Below are 15,801 nucleotides of genomic sequence, written 5' to 3' on the forward strand. Positions count from 1 at the left end.
CCATTCTGAGCGCCATGCTCTCGCCCCCGGGGTGAGCGCTGGGGCCGGCACAGGCAGGGGGTGTTGTCCCCTCTCACTTCTCACAGATCCAAACTGTCCTTGAGGGGTGCTGACGGTGGCGCGGGAGGAGATAATTTTAGACGTTCCGTTCCTGTCTTCTCTCACACACTCTTTATTCTCAATGCTGCCCTCTCTCCCCCTGTGTGTCTGTCTGTCTGTCTGGCTGACACACTAAGGATGACTCCAGCAGGCTGTCTGTAAGCCCACCCTAACTCAGCCCTCCACCCCTTCCTTTCATCACAATCTCCACCTCCCTCTCTAGGTAGAGAGGAGCCTCTCTTGTACACTTGCACACAAACACAGTCTCCGGTGGTCCCTGCCCTTAGGTAAGGAGTTTAGTGCTTTCTGTCAAGCACACACACAAGCCATACATCCACCAGACACTCCCATTGGGACCTGTCATCATATTAGGGTTTACTGCCCTGTGACACATACACAAACACACACACACACCTGGCCCTAAAGATAAAGAGAAGCTGTTTCGTGGGAGTTCCGACAGGCTTTTGAGAAGTGAAGACAGTACAAGAAAGACACACAACAAGAGTCCTGTTCTGAATGTTGTCTGATTTGGCAGAGATAAAGCCAGCCCTGAGACACTTCCCCAGGACCATTTATCTGTGGTCTTGAGAGTGAGACTTATTTAAGTTAATAAAAGTTGCTTGAGTCTCACGTAAGTGAATGAATAAAAAGATCTTGCAGCAGAAGCCAGCCTAGTAAAACCAAACCTTCACAACGTGTCCTAGACGTCAAACATCTGGCCTTACAGCACCACCTCTTCCAGTTTGTTTACTCCAAGGTTTATTTCTTCCTACTGAGGGTGGAGACCTCTTACATATATAGATGCCTTAATGGTTTTTCAATATTTTCAACATCTGTTGCTTCTCATATTTCTGCCACAGCCACATCACTGAGGATGTGAATAAGGTGGCTGCATTTGATGTATGTCTGTACCAGCTTATAATGTATAAACTTCTACATTAAACTCTTATAGTGTTTAAACCCTTGTTTTTTACTGACTGACAATAACAATAAGTGCATAACAAGTGGAAATAGTTAGATAGTCAGTAGATAAAAGAGGGAAAGGAGGATGATATGACAGATTCAGAGAGAAAGGGGAATGTCAGCTATAAAAAGGGCCCACTTTTCATTACCGACATATAATATACATAATGTAATATATATATTATCTTCCCTCAATAAGAAGTTAATTTATCTGAATTCATTGTGTTGCACCTTTCGTCCAACATATTTGCTAGCGGCTGATTGGATAAATCGGCTCACTGGCAGGATCAATTGTTGAACAAATCTCCACAGGAGCTTTATCCTCTAATATAATAACTGTGTGGAGGCCACATGGAGCCCAGATGTCGGCCTTTCTCACCTTCCCCTGGCTGGTTGATGGAGAAAATTCAATTGTAGACTGTTTGACCCTAGGTCTGCAGACTCTTACTGTAGTGACCTCAGTCTCAAACTGCTGTCCAATCAAAACAAGATGTCATTCATCCCAACATCACATTGTGATTCTGAGTTCTGTTTCAGATTGCACAAAAACAACTATGATGCAGCCACTGTGACTGACTGGATGCTGAAGAAGCAGCAAATGCAAAGTAAAATGGCATAACACAGTGCATTAGTGTGTCTGGAGCATCTGCACACATGATGAACAGTGGTGGACAGCAGACCTCCTGCTTGGTACGGTAGCCGAGGGAAGGACAGAGGGTGTCCCTGATTAGAGGAGTGATGGACATGTATGGCCTGATTTACATATCACAAGACCCATGACAGTGAAAGCTATGGGGCAGTGGTGGCCTAGCGGTTAAGGAAGCGGACCCCGTAATCAGAAGGTTGCCACTGAGGTGCCACTGAGCAAAGCACCGTCCCCACACCCTGCCTGTCATGGCTGCACACTGCTCACCAAGGGTGATGGTTAAATGCAGAGGACAAATTTCACTGTGTGCACCATGTGCTGTGCTGCTGTGTATCACAATGACAATCACTTCACTTTCACTTCACATCTTTGGGTGTTATTGAACATGTTGCATGGGACACCTAGTACACCAATCAATGGACATAGTGCAGAGATGACAATCAGAGATTGCATTTGTTTTGTCCACTGATGTCATTATGAACAAATAAAATGAAGGGCAATGGCAGAGGAGCAATGGAATCACATTCTTCTGTTGCCAGATACGACAGACCTCCATTTTCTATTTCATGGAGAAACTGCTTGTCTCTCTAATACACAGATAACTAGTAGAGATAACATTTCTTATGTTATTTTTTTGTAAAAATACTGAAAACAAACATAAAAACCATGACCCAAGTCTTTGATGACGCTTTGAAAATAGGGTTTCATATCTGCTATGAAGTAGCAGGAGTACTGGGGTATATATAGAAGAATAAATATCGATGAGATAATAAGTGCTGGCACTCACTCACTTGATGCATATTGTTTTTACATTATGTGAATAATGATTGTGAGGTGCATTGTTTTAGCCGGCTAACTTCTTTACCGTAACTGTGCACCGGTACAGAAAGCATAAAATTTCACTGAAGATTTACAGTCAGCGTTTATCAAGGCATCCGGCCAAGAAACAAGTGATCACTGTCTGTTCTAACACAGTGTAATAGCTCACGTAAATCACAAGCAGCCAACAGACGTCTTCTGTCCTCTCACTACGGAGGCTGAGGCGTTCCGGGCCATTTTCGCTCCAGTGCTGACATGCTGACCGCGAGCCGAACTGAGACTCACCTCACCTGGCTTCTTCAGCCCCCTTTCCACGAAGGCCGGCAGAGTGGTAAATCACAGGTACGCTCACAATCACACTCTCAAGACAGGTTCACAGTCAGCACAAACCAATGGGAGACAGATGGCTTATAGGAAATCAATATCCATCCCAGCTACACTATGAAAACAGTTCTGCTTGAACGCGAGGGAGTGACTGTGAAGTGTGTGTGTGTGAGTGCTTGAGTAAGCCATGGAAATTACCATCATATCTCATCGGTTGGATGGTTTTAGAGAAAACAGGTTGATTGGAGACAACTGTGAGGAAGAGAGTGGAAAAATTAAATGAGGGAGAGGTAGTGAAAACTGAACTGAACGCCAGACATTGAGACAGGGGAAGACCCGGGATAAAAAAGGGGATGAATAGCACAGAATGAGGAGAAACTGTGGTCCGCATCTCTAACCAGGCCGAAACAATGTGAGGCATACTGCTGGTCCAGGACAATATGTGCACAAAGAAGCACACGCCGCCATTCAGCCATGTGAAAAATAAATGCAGTGGTTATCTGACAAACGTTCATGGCTACAGTAACGGCTTTGTGAAAAATTAGACAAGGCTTCCACGTGGGGACCTTCCCCCTCTGTCCCTGCCTCCTCTCCCCGCTAGCCTAGACTGTAATTATCCCCGGAGCATGACCTTTAAAAGCAGCACGCCGCTCCCGCTCCGTCCAACCTGCGATTAGATTTCCGCTCGGTTAAATGATCTGTGTCCGTTCGCCCGTCAGGCAGTGGAAACCTCAACTGCTGCAGAGGAATTAGCCGGTTAAGCAAACAAAGATGTACAAAAGAACAAAGTTTAAAAAAAGGAATATGAGTACAATAAACTCTTTTCATATGCACATTGGCAGAATCCAGTGTACATTTTGGCCAGCGGAAGGTGAGGTTTGGTGGAGAATAAGCAGCTTCTCCCTGCCAGCATTTGAGGCTTTGGTCGGGGGACTCCTCTCTTTGTGTGGTGAAAGGGGCTTTAAAAGTGGTTTTGGCCTCGAGGTGGCAGTCCAACTTAAGGTCCGACTCTTGATGAGTTGTAATGTCTGCGGCTTGAAGATTTAAAGAGTGGCGTTTGCCTTGAATAATCGAGGTTCCCCCGCACTCTGCAAATTCTGGGCCTGACATAAAGCTGACCGAATAAAAATGAAACAGGACGAAGGAAGAACAAGCGGTAGCCATTCTGTCCAGTGAGAATATCAGATCGCACCCGATCCTGGAGAAAGGTGTAGAGTTTAGAAAAGCTGTGGTAGTTCTGAAGCAGTTCCAGCCAATACATTTTTCCCTGAGTCAATCATAACACTGCAGCCGGGAAAGAAAGCTGTAACCAGTGACTGAGGTCAAAGTTCAACTGACTGAGTGAGGGATACCTGTCCTCCTGATACCTATCCTCAGTATACCCAGACACACCTAAAATAATAAAATAAAGATGGGGCACAACAGTTTATCATTATGCCATCTGGTGCCTGTGACTGTGCCAGCATCAGGGTGGCAGCGTTACAATTCTGGGCCTCCTGTCACTGGCCTCTGCTGTGGCTGGTGAGTGGGTGAGTGAGATTCACTAGTACAGCTGATGAAGAAACGACACCAGCAATCAGTCCGGTCAAGTTGTGGCCCAATGTTTCTTTCATCCTGGAAATGATTTCCAGCAGTTGGTTGGTATAACAGAGAACAGAGGAGGATTCTGGTTAATCCGGGTATAAAATGAGTAATCAAATCATTGTACTTTTGTCTTATACACAGTGTGTGTATGTGTTTTGGAGTAGCACACAAACTCTTTGATGTAATACTGTGCATATGATACCATTTGCTAGGCACTATGTAACATTAGGAGTATAACAGACAGTATGTGTAGACCAGAGGTATTATTGAGTGGAGGTATAATAAAGAATGGAGGGTGGTAGTAGCCTAGTGGGTAACACACTCGCCTATGAACCAGAAGACCCAGGTTCGAATCGCACTTACTGCCATTGTGTCCCTGAGCAAGACACTTAACCCTAAGTTGCTCCAGGGAGACTGTCCCTGTAACTACTGATTGTAAGTCGCTCTGGATAAGGCCGTCTGATAAATGCTGTAAATGTAAATGTAAATGAGGGGAGTGGAAGTGTACACATCTCCTTCTTAAACTTTATAATCCACTAAGTGTGTATGTAACTTCATTACACATATTGTTTGTGACATTATATGCTGGGTCTTATATACTCCAGGAAATTATGGCCTTTTATGCTTACATGGCAGTGCACAGCAGGTCACTATTAGATCAATATGATCAATAATCAATAGACTTTATTAACAATTAGATGAGGGCCGCACAGTGGGCTTGGTGAGTGCTTTTTAACAGGGTCACATTTAATTTATCAAAATCCCCAGGTGGACAGAAAGGGGGCACTTTGCACGTTTGATTTGCAGGAAGCACAGACAAGTGGGTGTGTCCCATTTAAACCACACCTTCTGTGTCCCGTTGTCACTTGTTTCCAGCAACAATAACACATGCACTCAATATTGCAGGAGAAAGATCTTACATGAGGTCATTATGCTTATAAAAGATTGGAGCAAGCCAGCACACAAGGCCATTCATCCCCAAGCCTATCCATCACACGCACCAAAGCTTATAAAGCCAGCCTTCTGCCATTCACACACTGCGCTACATGGACGCTGCATAATTAAACAGCCTGCCTATCAGCACATCTCCAGACATGCAATGAAGAGCTCTGCCTTTTTGGGCTCTAGGAAGTGAAGATAAGCTCAGAGCTTAGGGGGGAATATAGAGAGGGAGGTCCGCAGAGATATTCATCCGTAAGGGCCACCAACCTGGGAGGGACTAATATTGTAAAATGTAATTAAATTCTGCAAATTGACAGCGACAACGGTGAGGATTTTACATGTGAAATCACATATCTATTTCAAGTCTTTAAAGAATCTGAACGGACTTAAATGGAATTAAAATGCCCATTCAGCAAATTTGTCAATGCAAACCAGGCAGGGGAATAAATTTAAAAGCCCTTAAACCTCAAGGTGCTATGATTACAAGTTTGAATTCAGCTAAATTTAGCCTGCTTTCAACAAAAACCAGAAAGTTACTGTTGCAGAGCTAGCTAAAGAAAGTCAACAAAATATGAATTAAATGATGTATGTCATGCTTAATGAAATTCAGAGAGTTATATGTAATCCTGCACATGGCTTATAGAAGACTTGCAAGGTGCAACAGAAGCAAAGTTCAGCCATGAAAAATCACCAGGAAGCGTTTTACCAGTTTCATGGTGAGGTTGTTCTGCTCCCAGCGCCAGAGCATCACACTCATCTTCCTCTATGGCTTCCTCAAAGCAGCTTTCTCAAGCTTTACATCCATTCATTCATTTACTAGAGGCATGGGGTAGGTCCATAAGTGAAAAAAAGCAAAAGCCAAAAAAAGACAGAAAATGGAAGGGTTGCATTCAAAGAGCTGGACATCTTCTTATGGTTGCTCCGGCCACACGGTTCTCACTATGCCTGGGGCGGTCGCTTTCAACATCTCCCCGCCCCCAAATCTACGGAGGAGGAGAATATGCTAAAATGGGAGAATCCACGGTCTCTGTAAAACAGAGCCAAACCAAACAAGTAGATTAGGAGGAGGCGGGGAGGGGGACCAGCTGGAGAGGAGAGAAAGTTGGAGGGGGGAGTCATGAATGGGGAAGGGGGGGTCCTCTTCTTCACCTCCCCCCACCCATTAACCCGCCCCCTTCTCTTCCCAACCTATTCCTCAGTGTCCACTGCAGCCCTCTCATTGTGTTCCTCCTCTTCAGCAGGATGCCAGCAAAAAAAGGCCTTCTTAACCTCCTGCCCTCTCTGGGGCCTGGTGCTAACCCCCGCCACCACCCCCCACATGGAATAATCCAAGAGGACAGATTGTGCACGTCAGGGTACGAGGAGAGGCTTCTAAACCTCTGCCTGTTTTCTAAAATAAAAACAAAAACAGAGCGGCCGATCCCCGCGTTTCTGGGGGAGCCTGTGATGTGTGCGGCGTGTGGGCAGCAGCCGGGATCTGCACATCACAGGGACACGCAGGAAATGGCACGGGGTGTCCTCCGCTTGGATGGCCTCCAAACCCCCACAACCCGCAAAATTACAAGACGAATTTGAGCCTCTGTGCTTGGCCCGGCTTCCAGCACAAGTTCCCACACTAGGGGGATGCCTGGAGACTGCCAGAAATATTCAATTTTCATGCTATTTTCATGTTTTTTTTACTTTCAGCAAACCTCTGTGCAATCTCACATTTGACCAGCCAGTCAATGTTTTTTTTTTTATACCAATGCCTGAAAGTTGCCAACGTTGCTATTGATTTACTGACTCTGTCTGGAAGTAGAGGTGACATGGTGGGCATGTGTTAAGCTGCAATGAACAAGCTCATTAAGAACAAGAGCACTGACTCACATGCCCGACTTTCTTTTCACCCCACTCTATAGTCAAGAAAATAATTCGTCGGGTAGGTAGAACAATGAGGGACCTCCTTGTGGGGATCGGCCTTTGTTTTCCGGGACCCTTCTCATCTGCTTTTCGGGGGGCTGCTGGGGGCCCGGTCGGCCATGCTGCCATGCTGTCACGGTAGAGCAGGGGGTTTGTAACATATGGGCTTTGTGAAGAAAAAAAAAATGTGGAGACACAGGAACTCTCTGGGAGTCCTGGAACTGAGCTGGGCTCGCTATAGAGTCACACCAACACAGCCAGAACTGGTGTACAGATGGACCTTCCACTCTAAAATGTAGAAATGCCATTTACCTGCAGGCTTTGCCTGAGAGCTTTTGGTAAACCAAACAAAAAACTAAATCCTTCATAATGGCTAGAGATTATGGTTACTATGGATACAAAATTGGTTATAAAGAACAATGTTACATTGATAGCTAAAAGTCTGTATGAATAAAACAAAATAAAATAAAACAAACTATTATTATTACTAGATGCATGTACAATTTAATCTAGATTGATGTGCATGAACCTATTAAAGAGACGTAAATAAAATGTAAGAAATAATAATAAGGAGTGAGACAGCATAATGCTCAATATTAATGGATACATTAGAACCTTTGGTCATAAGACTTCTGTCACTGACAGCTTGTCTATAATTTTGTCATTTTTTAAATTTTTATGTTTCCATTTCAGTTGTGGGTGTCAAAAGTAAAAGAGTTTGCAGTTACATACAGCAAACCAACAATCTTTGGGTCCAAAGCATATTATTATTAACCCAAACAGACTTCACTGCTGATGCATGGTCAGGTTCAACTTTAAAACGGGGGAGGGGTGATAAGAAACACCTGCAAAAAGCATGCAGTCCTCTCAGCTCATCACAATCGGACAACCAGGGTCATAAACTCAAACAGGCATCACGGGTGACCTTTCACCTTTCTTCAAACCTAAACACCAAGTGAACCTAAGCAAACAAAGCATATTTCTCTTTCACTGTCTGTCTTTTATTCTCAAGAAGGGGGTAAAATAGTTTTAAAATGATCAGTCCTCACCCCTTCCCAGGTCCCCAGGGTGGGACACACAAAGGCCACGGGTGGGTGATGGAGACTTAGTGTCACAAGGCCATAAGGAGGGGAGCCAAGAGGGGCGCTAAAGCAAATTCACACGGAGGAAACAGATGTTCCAAACTAATGAATATGTCTGCACAGAGTCCTTAATAATGCTAGAGAAAGGGAGACAGGCAGGCAGGCACATCACAGGCCTGACATCTTTTGTTCCTCTTCATAGTGGAGGAAGGACACTCGCATGTGTTCGGATGAACACTCCACTTCTCTGGTGAGAAACGATGATTTCATTTTAATACACATGAGCTTTATTATTTGTTAAAAAAAATAAAAATCTGTTGAAGGAGTCTGCCGCTTCAGACGGAGAACAGCTGCATCTGAAATATTAAGAGGAACAAACAGCGAGCTGCGAGTCTAACTGAGCCACGTAGGAATACAGCATCTCCACCACGCACTTTATCTCCGCGCTCCAAATTCCGACTCGCGAATTACACATCAAAACAGGCTCCCTCACTCTCTTTTTTTTTTCATTTTCATATGCTGTTTTACACACAAACACATACTTGCACTAATTAATTATTCATGCATTTGATACACACAGACACACTTGATGATAACATGGTGTGCGTGTTTGGGACTGTGTGATAAGAGGGAGCAGGTTTATTTTGTTGGGTAACGTTGACAATGAAACGTGATTCCTTCCTGGGTGCGAATGCCACACGTTTTACTCCTGCTGACTTTTTTTGGTCTGATAACACTGAGAACACTTCTGGCCTGCCGTACGGTGGGATAGGAATCAAAGCTTTGTGCAGTCTGAGTTAACACCTTTGCAGGTAGAAGTGCGAGCTTCACCGCCCTTTCTTTATCATCCCAGCTCAGACTGGGAGCAAGAAATGTCTGGAACAATAATCAAACTCCACACAGCTGTGGAAAAGGAGGAAGCGGCAGTTGACAACTTCTTTCATTTCCAGTCAGTCAGTGCCTGCATTTCATCGGATAAAAGAGCACGAAAAAAGAAAACAGCTATTAAGATTTTTTTAGTACAAGGAAATTTTTTATTTATTTAAATCATTGCATATTTAGACCACCCACTGAGCTCACATCATGAGATCAACCAATTCGAACTACAAAAACAGCTTCTCACCAAGTTCTAAGTCATGCTAGGCATCATTAGGGAAATGTAGGCTACTGAGGCATGGCAAATATAACAATATAAAAACAGACGACATTAAAGCAATGACAAAAGAAGCTCAACGTTGCCACATTGCCTATTTTTAACAGTCATTATAAATGCATGGTTGTCAAACTATGATTAGTTAAATTTGCAAGTGCTCCTGGCAGCTTAATGTTGGCAAAAAAAAACTGACCTTTTTGTCGAGATCCCCACACCTTGAATTAGCTAATTTTATTCAGTGTTGAATACCGGACAATATGGAGATGAGCCGCAGGCCGGACTCATGGGCAGGAAGCTTTAAATGTAATGAGCTGTGAGACAATGCAAGTGTTTTTTAGTGCTGCAGGCCTTACTGTGTGGATTAGAATGGCGAGGGATAGGGAGGGATAAAGCGACTTTTAACACCTAAGATTTACAGCCCTGCCGTTATGGCCGTCGATGTGCCCACTCAAGCTGCTGCTACACGGATTAGAATGTATATAATGTAATATACCATTAATTGCATCATATATCCACTTACCCTTGACTGAGGGATACTCTGCATTGACTGCTGCCTGGATATTTGCAGTTCAGTACCCAGAAATGTATATGAAGTGTCTAAAACCCTTGGGGTGGAGGCAGCCTAGTGGGTAACACAAAAGCCTATGAACCAGAAGACCACAAAGTCATAAGTTCAAACCCCACTTACTACCATTGTGTCCCAGAGCAAGACATTTAATACCTGAGTTGCTCCAGTAACTACAGACTGTAATTCACTCTGGATAAGGGCATCTGTTCAGAGCCATAAATCTAAATGCAATGTAAAAACCACTACAACAGCTGTACAGCTGTAATTGAAACTATTAGAGACCAACTGCATTTAACGGCATAATCCTTTGCCATCAGCCATATGGTTAACATCCCAAATTTGAGGGTAACTAGGTGAACTTATGCTGATGTCACCATAGGTGGACTCAAGAAAACCCCATTACTTGGTAAGAGTAGACTAGGGGTCATGTGATAATCCAACCCAAATCCATGCTAACCACATTACACAGTAATCTCAGATCAGTAGTACAAATCAGCAGAACAAACTATCAGCGTGAAACATGCAAGCTGTTCAATTAGAGCAATTTCTCGCTGGCTGATATAAAGACATAATTTAATAATCTTCATTAACATTACCAATGAGGCGCCTGGCTTAATCTGTCTGACAAGGCTAATAGAACCTGGCCACAAATCAGCTTTGCATTCAGCTCCTCAAAAAAAGTAAAAAGGTCATAAAATATTTAGGTTTTCAGTTCAGGTTGGTTCACATTAGTTGTGAATGGGCCTATGGTCTTTTCTGTTTACTTTTAATATCCGAGAGACAGTGTTGACAGATGTAACCTTCCAATAAATTAAATCAAATAGGCGGTCAACATTATGCTGCACAATATGACCCAGGACCTGATAAGGATTCAGTCTTAATGGAAGCCATTTTGTATTATATGAAACCTCAAAATGAGGCCTCTTATCATTTGGAAATTCTTATTATGATTGTGCAGCCTTATCAAACTGACAAAGGCCTAATAGACAGACTGTCAGGGGAAATCCAATTTTTGGTATGTGTGTGTGTGTGTGTGTGTGTGTGTGTGTGTGTGTGTGTGTGTGTGTGTGTGTGTGCGCGTGTGTGTGTGTGTGTGTGTGTGTGTGTGTGTGTGTGTGTGTGTGTGTGTGTGTGTGCGTGTGTGTGTGTGATAGACAGAGAGAGATAGAGAGACAGAGAGAAATAGTTTTTTGACAGACATCACATTCCTGGGGCTGCTGCTGAATGTAGGTCTACATTCTGCGACAGATAGGATAGTTCAGAGAAGTTAGGTGCACATAGTCAACAGGTCACTACTTACATACACGCCACTGGCATTTTTGCATTCTGCCCAAGATGTCCATGACTTTGTGTGTGCACAAATTTAAAGTTTATTAAGAAGCACTGCAAGATGAATTCACTGGGATCAAGAAAGACATAGAAGGTGTAAAAAAAGGGCACCCAGGTGACCAGAATGTCGGTGCTGTTTGAAAGCACCCAATCGGGTTAGGGATAGTTGTGAATGCATGAATTACATTAAAATGCATTAAATGTGTAGACACACACAGACACAGACAGAGATGCTGTTCCAATGCACTAGGCTACTTTGGTCTTCCTTTTATAGATTACAAACCCAAAAGCTCCCAAACTTGACTGACCTGTCACAATTAAAAGCAAGCAGTACCGAAAAACACCACTAGGGGGAACTAGAAGATGACCAAACTGGTCATGAAGATGACCCCATTCGTTCAATGTAGCAAGAGGATCCAGATTCTGACATGATATAAGCACTCCCTCACACACACACACACACACACACACACACACAGACTGCATCATTGTGAGGATCTTGGTTTAGAATATATAATTAATAAACTGTAAACATGTAACTAACTCTTTTAGTATAGTGACTTTGCATACCTTTAAAAGTGCTCTATAAATATAATGCATTATTATTATTTTTTTTATTATTATTATAGCTGTGAGGAACAATTTAAACGACCATATAATAAAGTCCAGTAACCAAAAGCAAACTTAATAAGCATTTCGTCTTATGCAGACCAGCCAAATGTCCCACTTTTTACTGACCATTGATGGTATCCTGGTCAATATCAGACAAACTGGCACAGGAAAATACACACATTTTTACTGTCTGATGTTTACACCCTAAACCAATCTCGACTTCCTCTCAAATTAAGCCATGCAGCCACCTCATTCTACCCCAACTCATTTCCCCTGGACCAGCAGTGTGCACGGCAGAGGCTCTGTGCAGTGTGTATTCGAGCATGCTTCCGTATTCATGAACCAAGTCAGACTGCAGCCACCCAGACTCTCTCTCTCAGACACTGCATTATACATGCTCTCAGGAGACCTTCTGCAATGGGCCACCGTGCCTTGCACATCTCAACTCTGACCCATTTCTCCAGCGTAGGTGTGTGGGTAGAGCGCACAAGGTGAACTCAGTCGGGGGAAAGCCTCAGACTCTGGTTCAGCTTCACATTGAAAAAAAAAGCAAGAAAGAGCCTCACACACACACACACACACACCTTGCTATACAGCCAATGACAAATTGCATCAGATAACATTTATTACCATCAAGATCTAAGATAAGGGGAAGAAAAATCTGTCAGACAACCTTCAGTGCTACTGTTCTGTGAGGACAGGAATGCTGAAGGGCACAGTCCCTTACTGCCATAAGGACAGAAAACTGTGTCAACAGCCACCTGAACATCAATTTGCACTCTCTCCTCAGCGTGCTTCATTTATTTTTCCCCAGAGACAAGGGGGACGAGAGAGAAAGAGAAGCGTCAGTTGCAGGCAATCAGCCTGTGTAATTTGCTGGTGCAACTGAAAGCAGAATAATTCCATGCTGTCGACCAACAACACACCACTGAACACAGTCAGACCTATTTACACATGCACGTGGACGCACACACTCACACACAAACACCTATCCCACTCGTCACAACAGCCTGGTCAGCCTCAGTTCTCACCACATGAACAGTGACATCTCAGTGCTTGGTCGAGCACACATGTGTGCTGTGCATGAGTGTTTCTCTGTGTGTCCATTGGTGCAGCCTCAGACTGAGCTGTCTTTGCTTATTAATTCAGACTCGCACACATTCAATTGCACCAGAATCCCCATGAAGCCAGTGTATAAACATACAGGTCCGGGAGGCACTGGCACAGACATACCGAGCTTTTTACCGTCTCACAGCAGGGCTCGGGACCTGAATTTCAACCAATAGGTCGTCTAATCATGTTGACCCCAATGCAGTCCCGTGTTTGGCTATAACGTCTTCAAAATGAATTCAACACATCAACCGTGTTGTAATACCAGCTGCTGATATGGGAGCAAATGGAATTAAGAGTGTAACCCTACAGGGGGCAATTTTACGTGATGGTGATCAAATAAAGAGAGCAGTTGGTGAAACACACACACACACACACGCACACACACAACCCTGTGTGCCAGCACAGGTGCTGCTGTAGAGTTATTCACACCATATATAAAGCAGCCCACATTTGAAACTCTAGGAAATATTTATCCAAGCACAGCTCCCTCCTGAGCTAAATTTACCTCCAACAAGCAGCGGGGTCTGCAGAGAAGCTGCTTGGACTAAACGGATATTAGTCCAACTATAGCATGTTTTCTGTTCTTTCAAACTGCACAGAAATACAATACAAAGGGATGTCAAAAAATATTGCTCCAAAAACGATATTTTCTGACACCCTGGCCACCAGTGTTGCCAGATACGCAGTTTATTTGCTCATTATTATTGATGTTTGCAATAATCACGTGTCTATGTTACTAAAATTCAATGTGACAAACGTATCTAAAAGATGATTTCTTCTGCATGAAAACAATATGGTCTTATAAATCTATTATTTTAAAATAAGTCTGGAAGAGCAGGGTTGTTATGCTGGAATCAACACGATAAAAGCCGATCTTGAGATGAATTTTTGTGACTGAGTGAGAGTTGTAATGCACCCCCGAATGGAACAGGCTTGTGCCCGCTTGTAGGATTTACCAAAGATGAACTGGGAGGAGACTGCTTTGCTAATTAAACAAACATTATTCCATTCGACAGTACTTGACTTCTCATGGTCCCACATTATATATTCATGTGGTAAAGCCGCCCTCCCGCCTTCATATACAGCTGTATAGGAGTCGCATAAGGGTTTAAGAGGCGTGACTGGGGATCGTACAGCTATTATGGCTTTTACATCACCCGCCTGCTGTGCTCACCACTGACAGAGAGGAGCTGGTCTCACAGGGCTGACAAAGACCCTAGTACACATCGTCTGTGATACATACTCAAAATGCACTTATAAAACACACATTTACACACACACACCTTGCCCTCGACACAGCCTTAAATGGTTAAGCATGCATACTGGTGGAGGAGAGGTTTCTGCTGGTTTGCCTGGCACACTGACCGCACACCGATAAATACGGCTGGCTGACGCAGATTCTCACTATCATGCGAGGCCATGTGAGGACTGAGCCAGATGCCTGAATGCAAAAAGCATGAATGGAGACACACACACACACACACAATCAGTTATGGACTGAAATATCATGTCCCTCTAACCTGGGTGTCCACGCTGCTGCTGTCAGCTGACTGGCTCTTCTTCTGGCCAGTGCCCAGGCCGGCTTCACTCTTCATGGAGCTGTGGCCACTGTAGGGGGGCTTGAGGGCGCATGGCTGCGGGGCCACGGCACGTGTGGGCAGCTGCGGAATGGGGATGGCGCTGTGCACTGGCTTGGGCAGACCGGACTTCATCTTGGAGGCCAGCAGAATGGCCGGCATCTTCCACCGACCAGAGCCAAGGAATGAGCGTCCCAGCCAGTGGGACGGAGGAGAGGAGAAGAAACACACTCTGACACACTGAGGTCGACGATGCAGAGCTCAGCAGAGAGCTGTTGTCAGAAGATATCGGAGGCTTCGGGGTTTTCCTCCAGACTGCAGATCTCCTCTGATGCCACGGGTCTCAGTTTGGGCTCCGGGTGAAGGGAAGCGTCCATTCGACCGCATCTCAGATTCCAGAGAAGCCCTCTGCAAGGGCAGTGGCGCTGGCTGAGCCCACTGGTCCGGAGTGAGGGAGCGTGGCAGGAGGCTGACAGACCGGGTGGAAGATCGCAAACGAAGCCAAACGAGGTGCGTTAACCGCGGCGGCTGCTCAGCCTGTGACAGGAGGGATTAGGCTGCTCTCCTTTTTTACCTCGTCTCTGTCGTAACGCCCTCCTCTCGCGCGCTCTTGCCCAGTAGCAGGTGTGGCTCTGGGGAGGCAGCGACACTCAGAGAAGGACGAACATTTCTGCACTCAGCTGGAACAACCCCTCCCCTCTCTCTCTCTCTCTCTCTCTCTCTCTTTCCCGCTCTCCCTCGTGTGGATGTGAAAGCAGATGAGATGTGTGTGAGCAGCAGAGGCGGTGGATGCAATAGCAGGCTGTGTGTAGGCAGTCGAAACACACACACACACTCAGACCACATTATTAGGGCTGGTTTCAAAGCATGACACCAATCACAATACATAAAAAACAGGGTTTTAATCTATCTGCTAATTGTTGGTTAACTGTTTCTGAAAGAAGCGAGAAGGCATATATATGTATGTGTATTTGTGTGCACATATAGGAATTTATTGATTAAAAATGGAATCAATACAAATTTCAGATTATGTTGGAAGAAGAGTTTTATTTTTAAATGTCAATACCTATCCATTTTAAGTTCTCTTTTTG

At 44.4% G+C, this 15,801-nt stretch overlaps 1 protein-coding gene across 8 annotated transcripts in view; it reads right to left on the bottom strand.

Annotated features, from left to right (window-relative positions):
* nav2a (neuron navigator 2a) overlaps positions 1-15,376 on the bottom strand; it is a 70,543-nt gene extending 55,167 nt beyond the window's left edge. For all 8 annotated transcript variants that reach the window (XM_028955799.1, XM_028955798.1, XM_028955797.1 and 5 more), the window contains exon 1: positions 14,654-15,376. In XM_028955799.1, coding sequence (XP_028811632.1) covers positions 14,654-14,872 — 219 coding nt within the window. In that variant the 5' untranslated portion in view covers positions 14,873-15,376. The remainder of the gene's footprint in view (positions 1-14,653) is intronic.
* Between the last annotated feature and the right edge of the window lie 425 nt (positions 15,377-15,801).

Source organism: Denticeps clupeoides, chromosome 16 (genome assembly GCF_900700375.1).
Source record: "Denticeps clupeoides chromosome 16, fDenClu1.1, whole genome shotgun sequence".
NCBI classification, from domain to species: domain Eukaryota; kingdom Metazoa; phylum Chordata; class Actinopteri; order Clupeiformes; family Denticipitidae; genus Denticeps; species Denticeps clupeoides.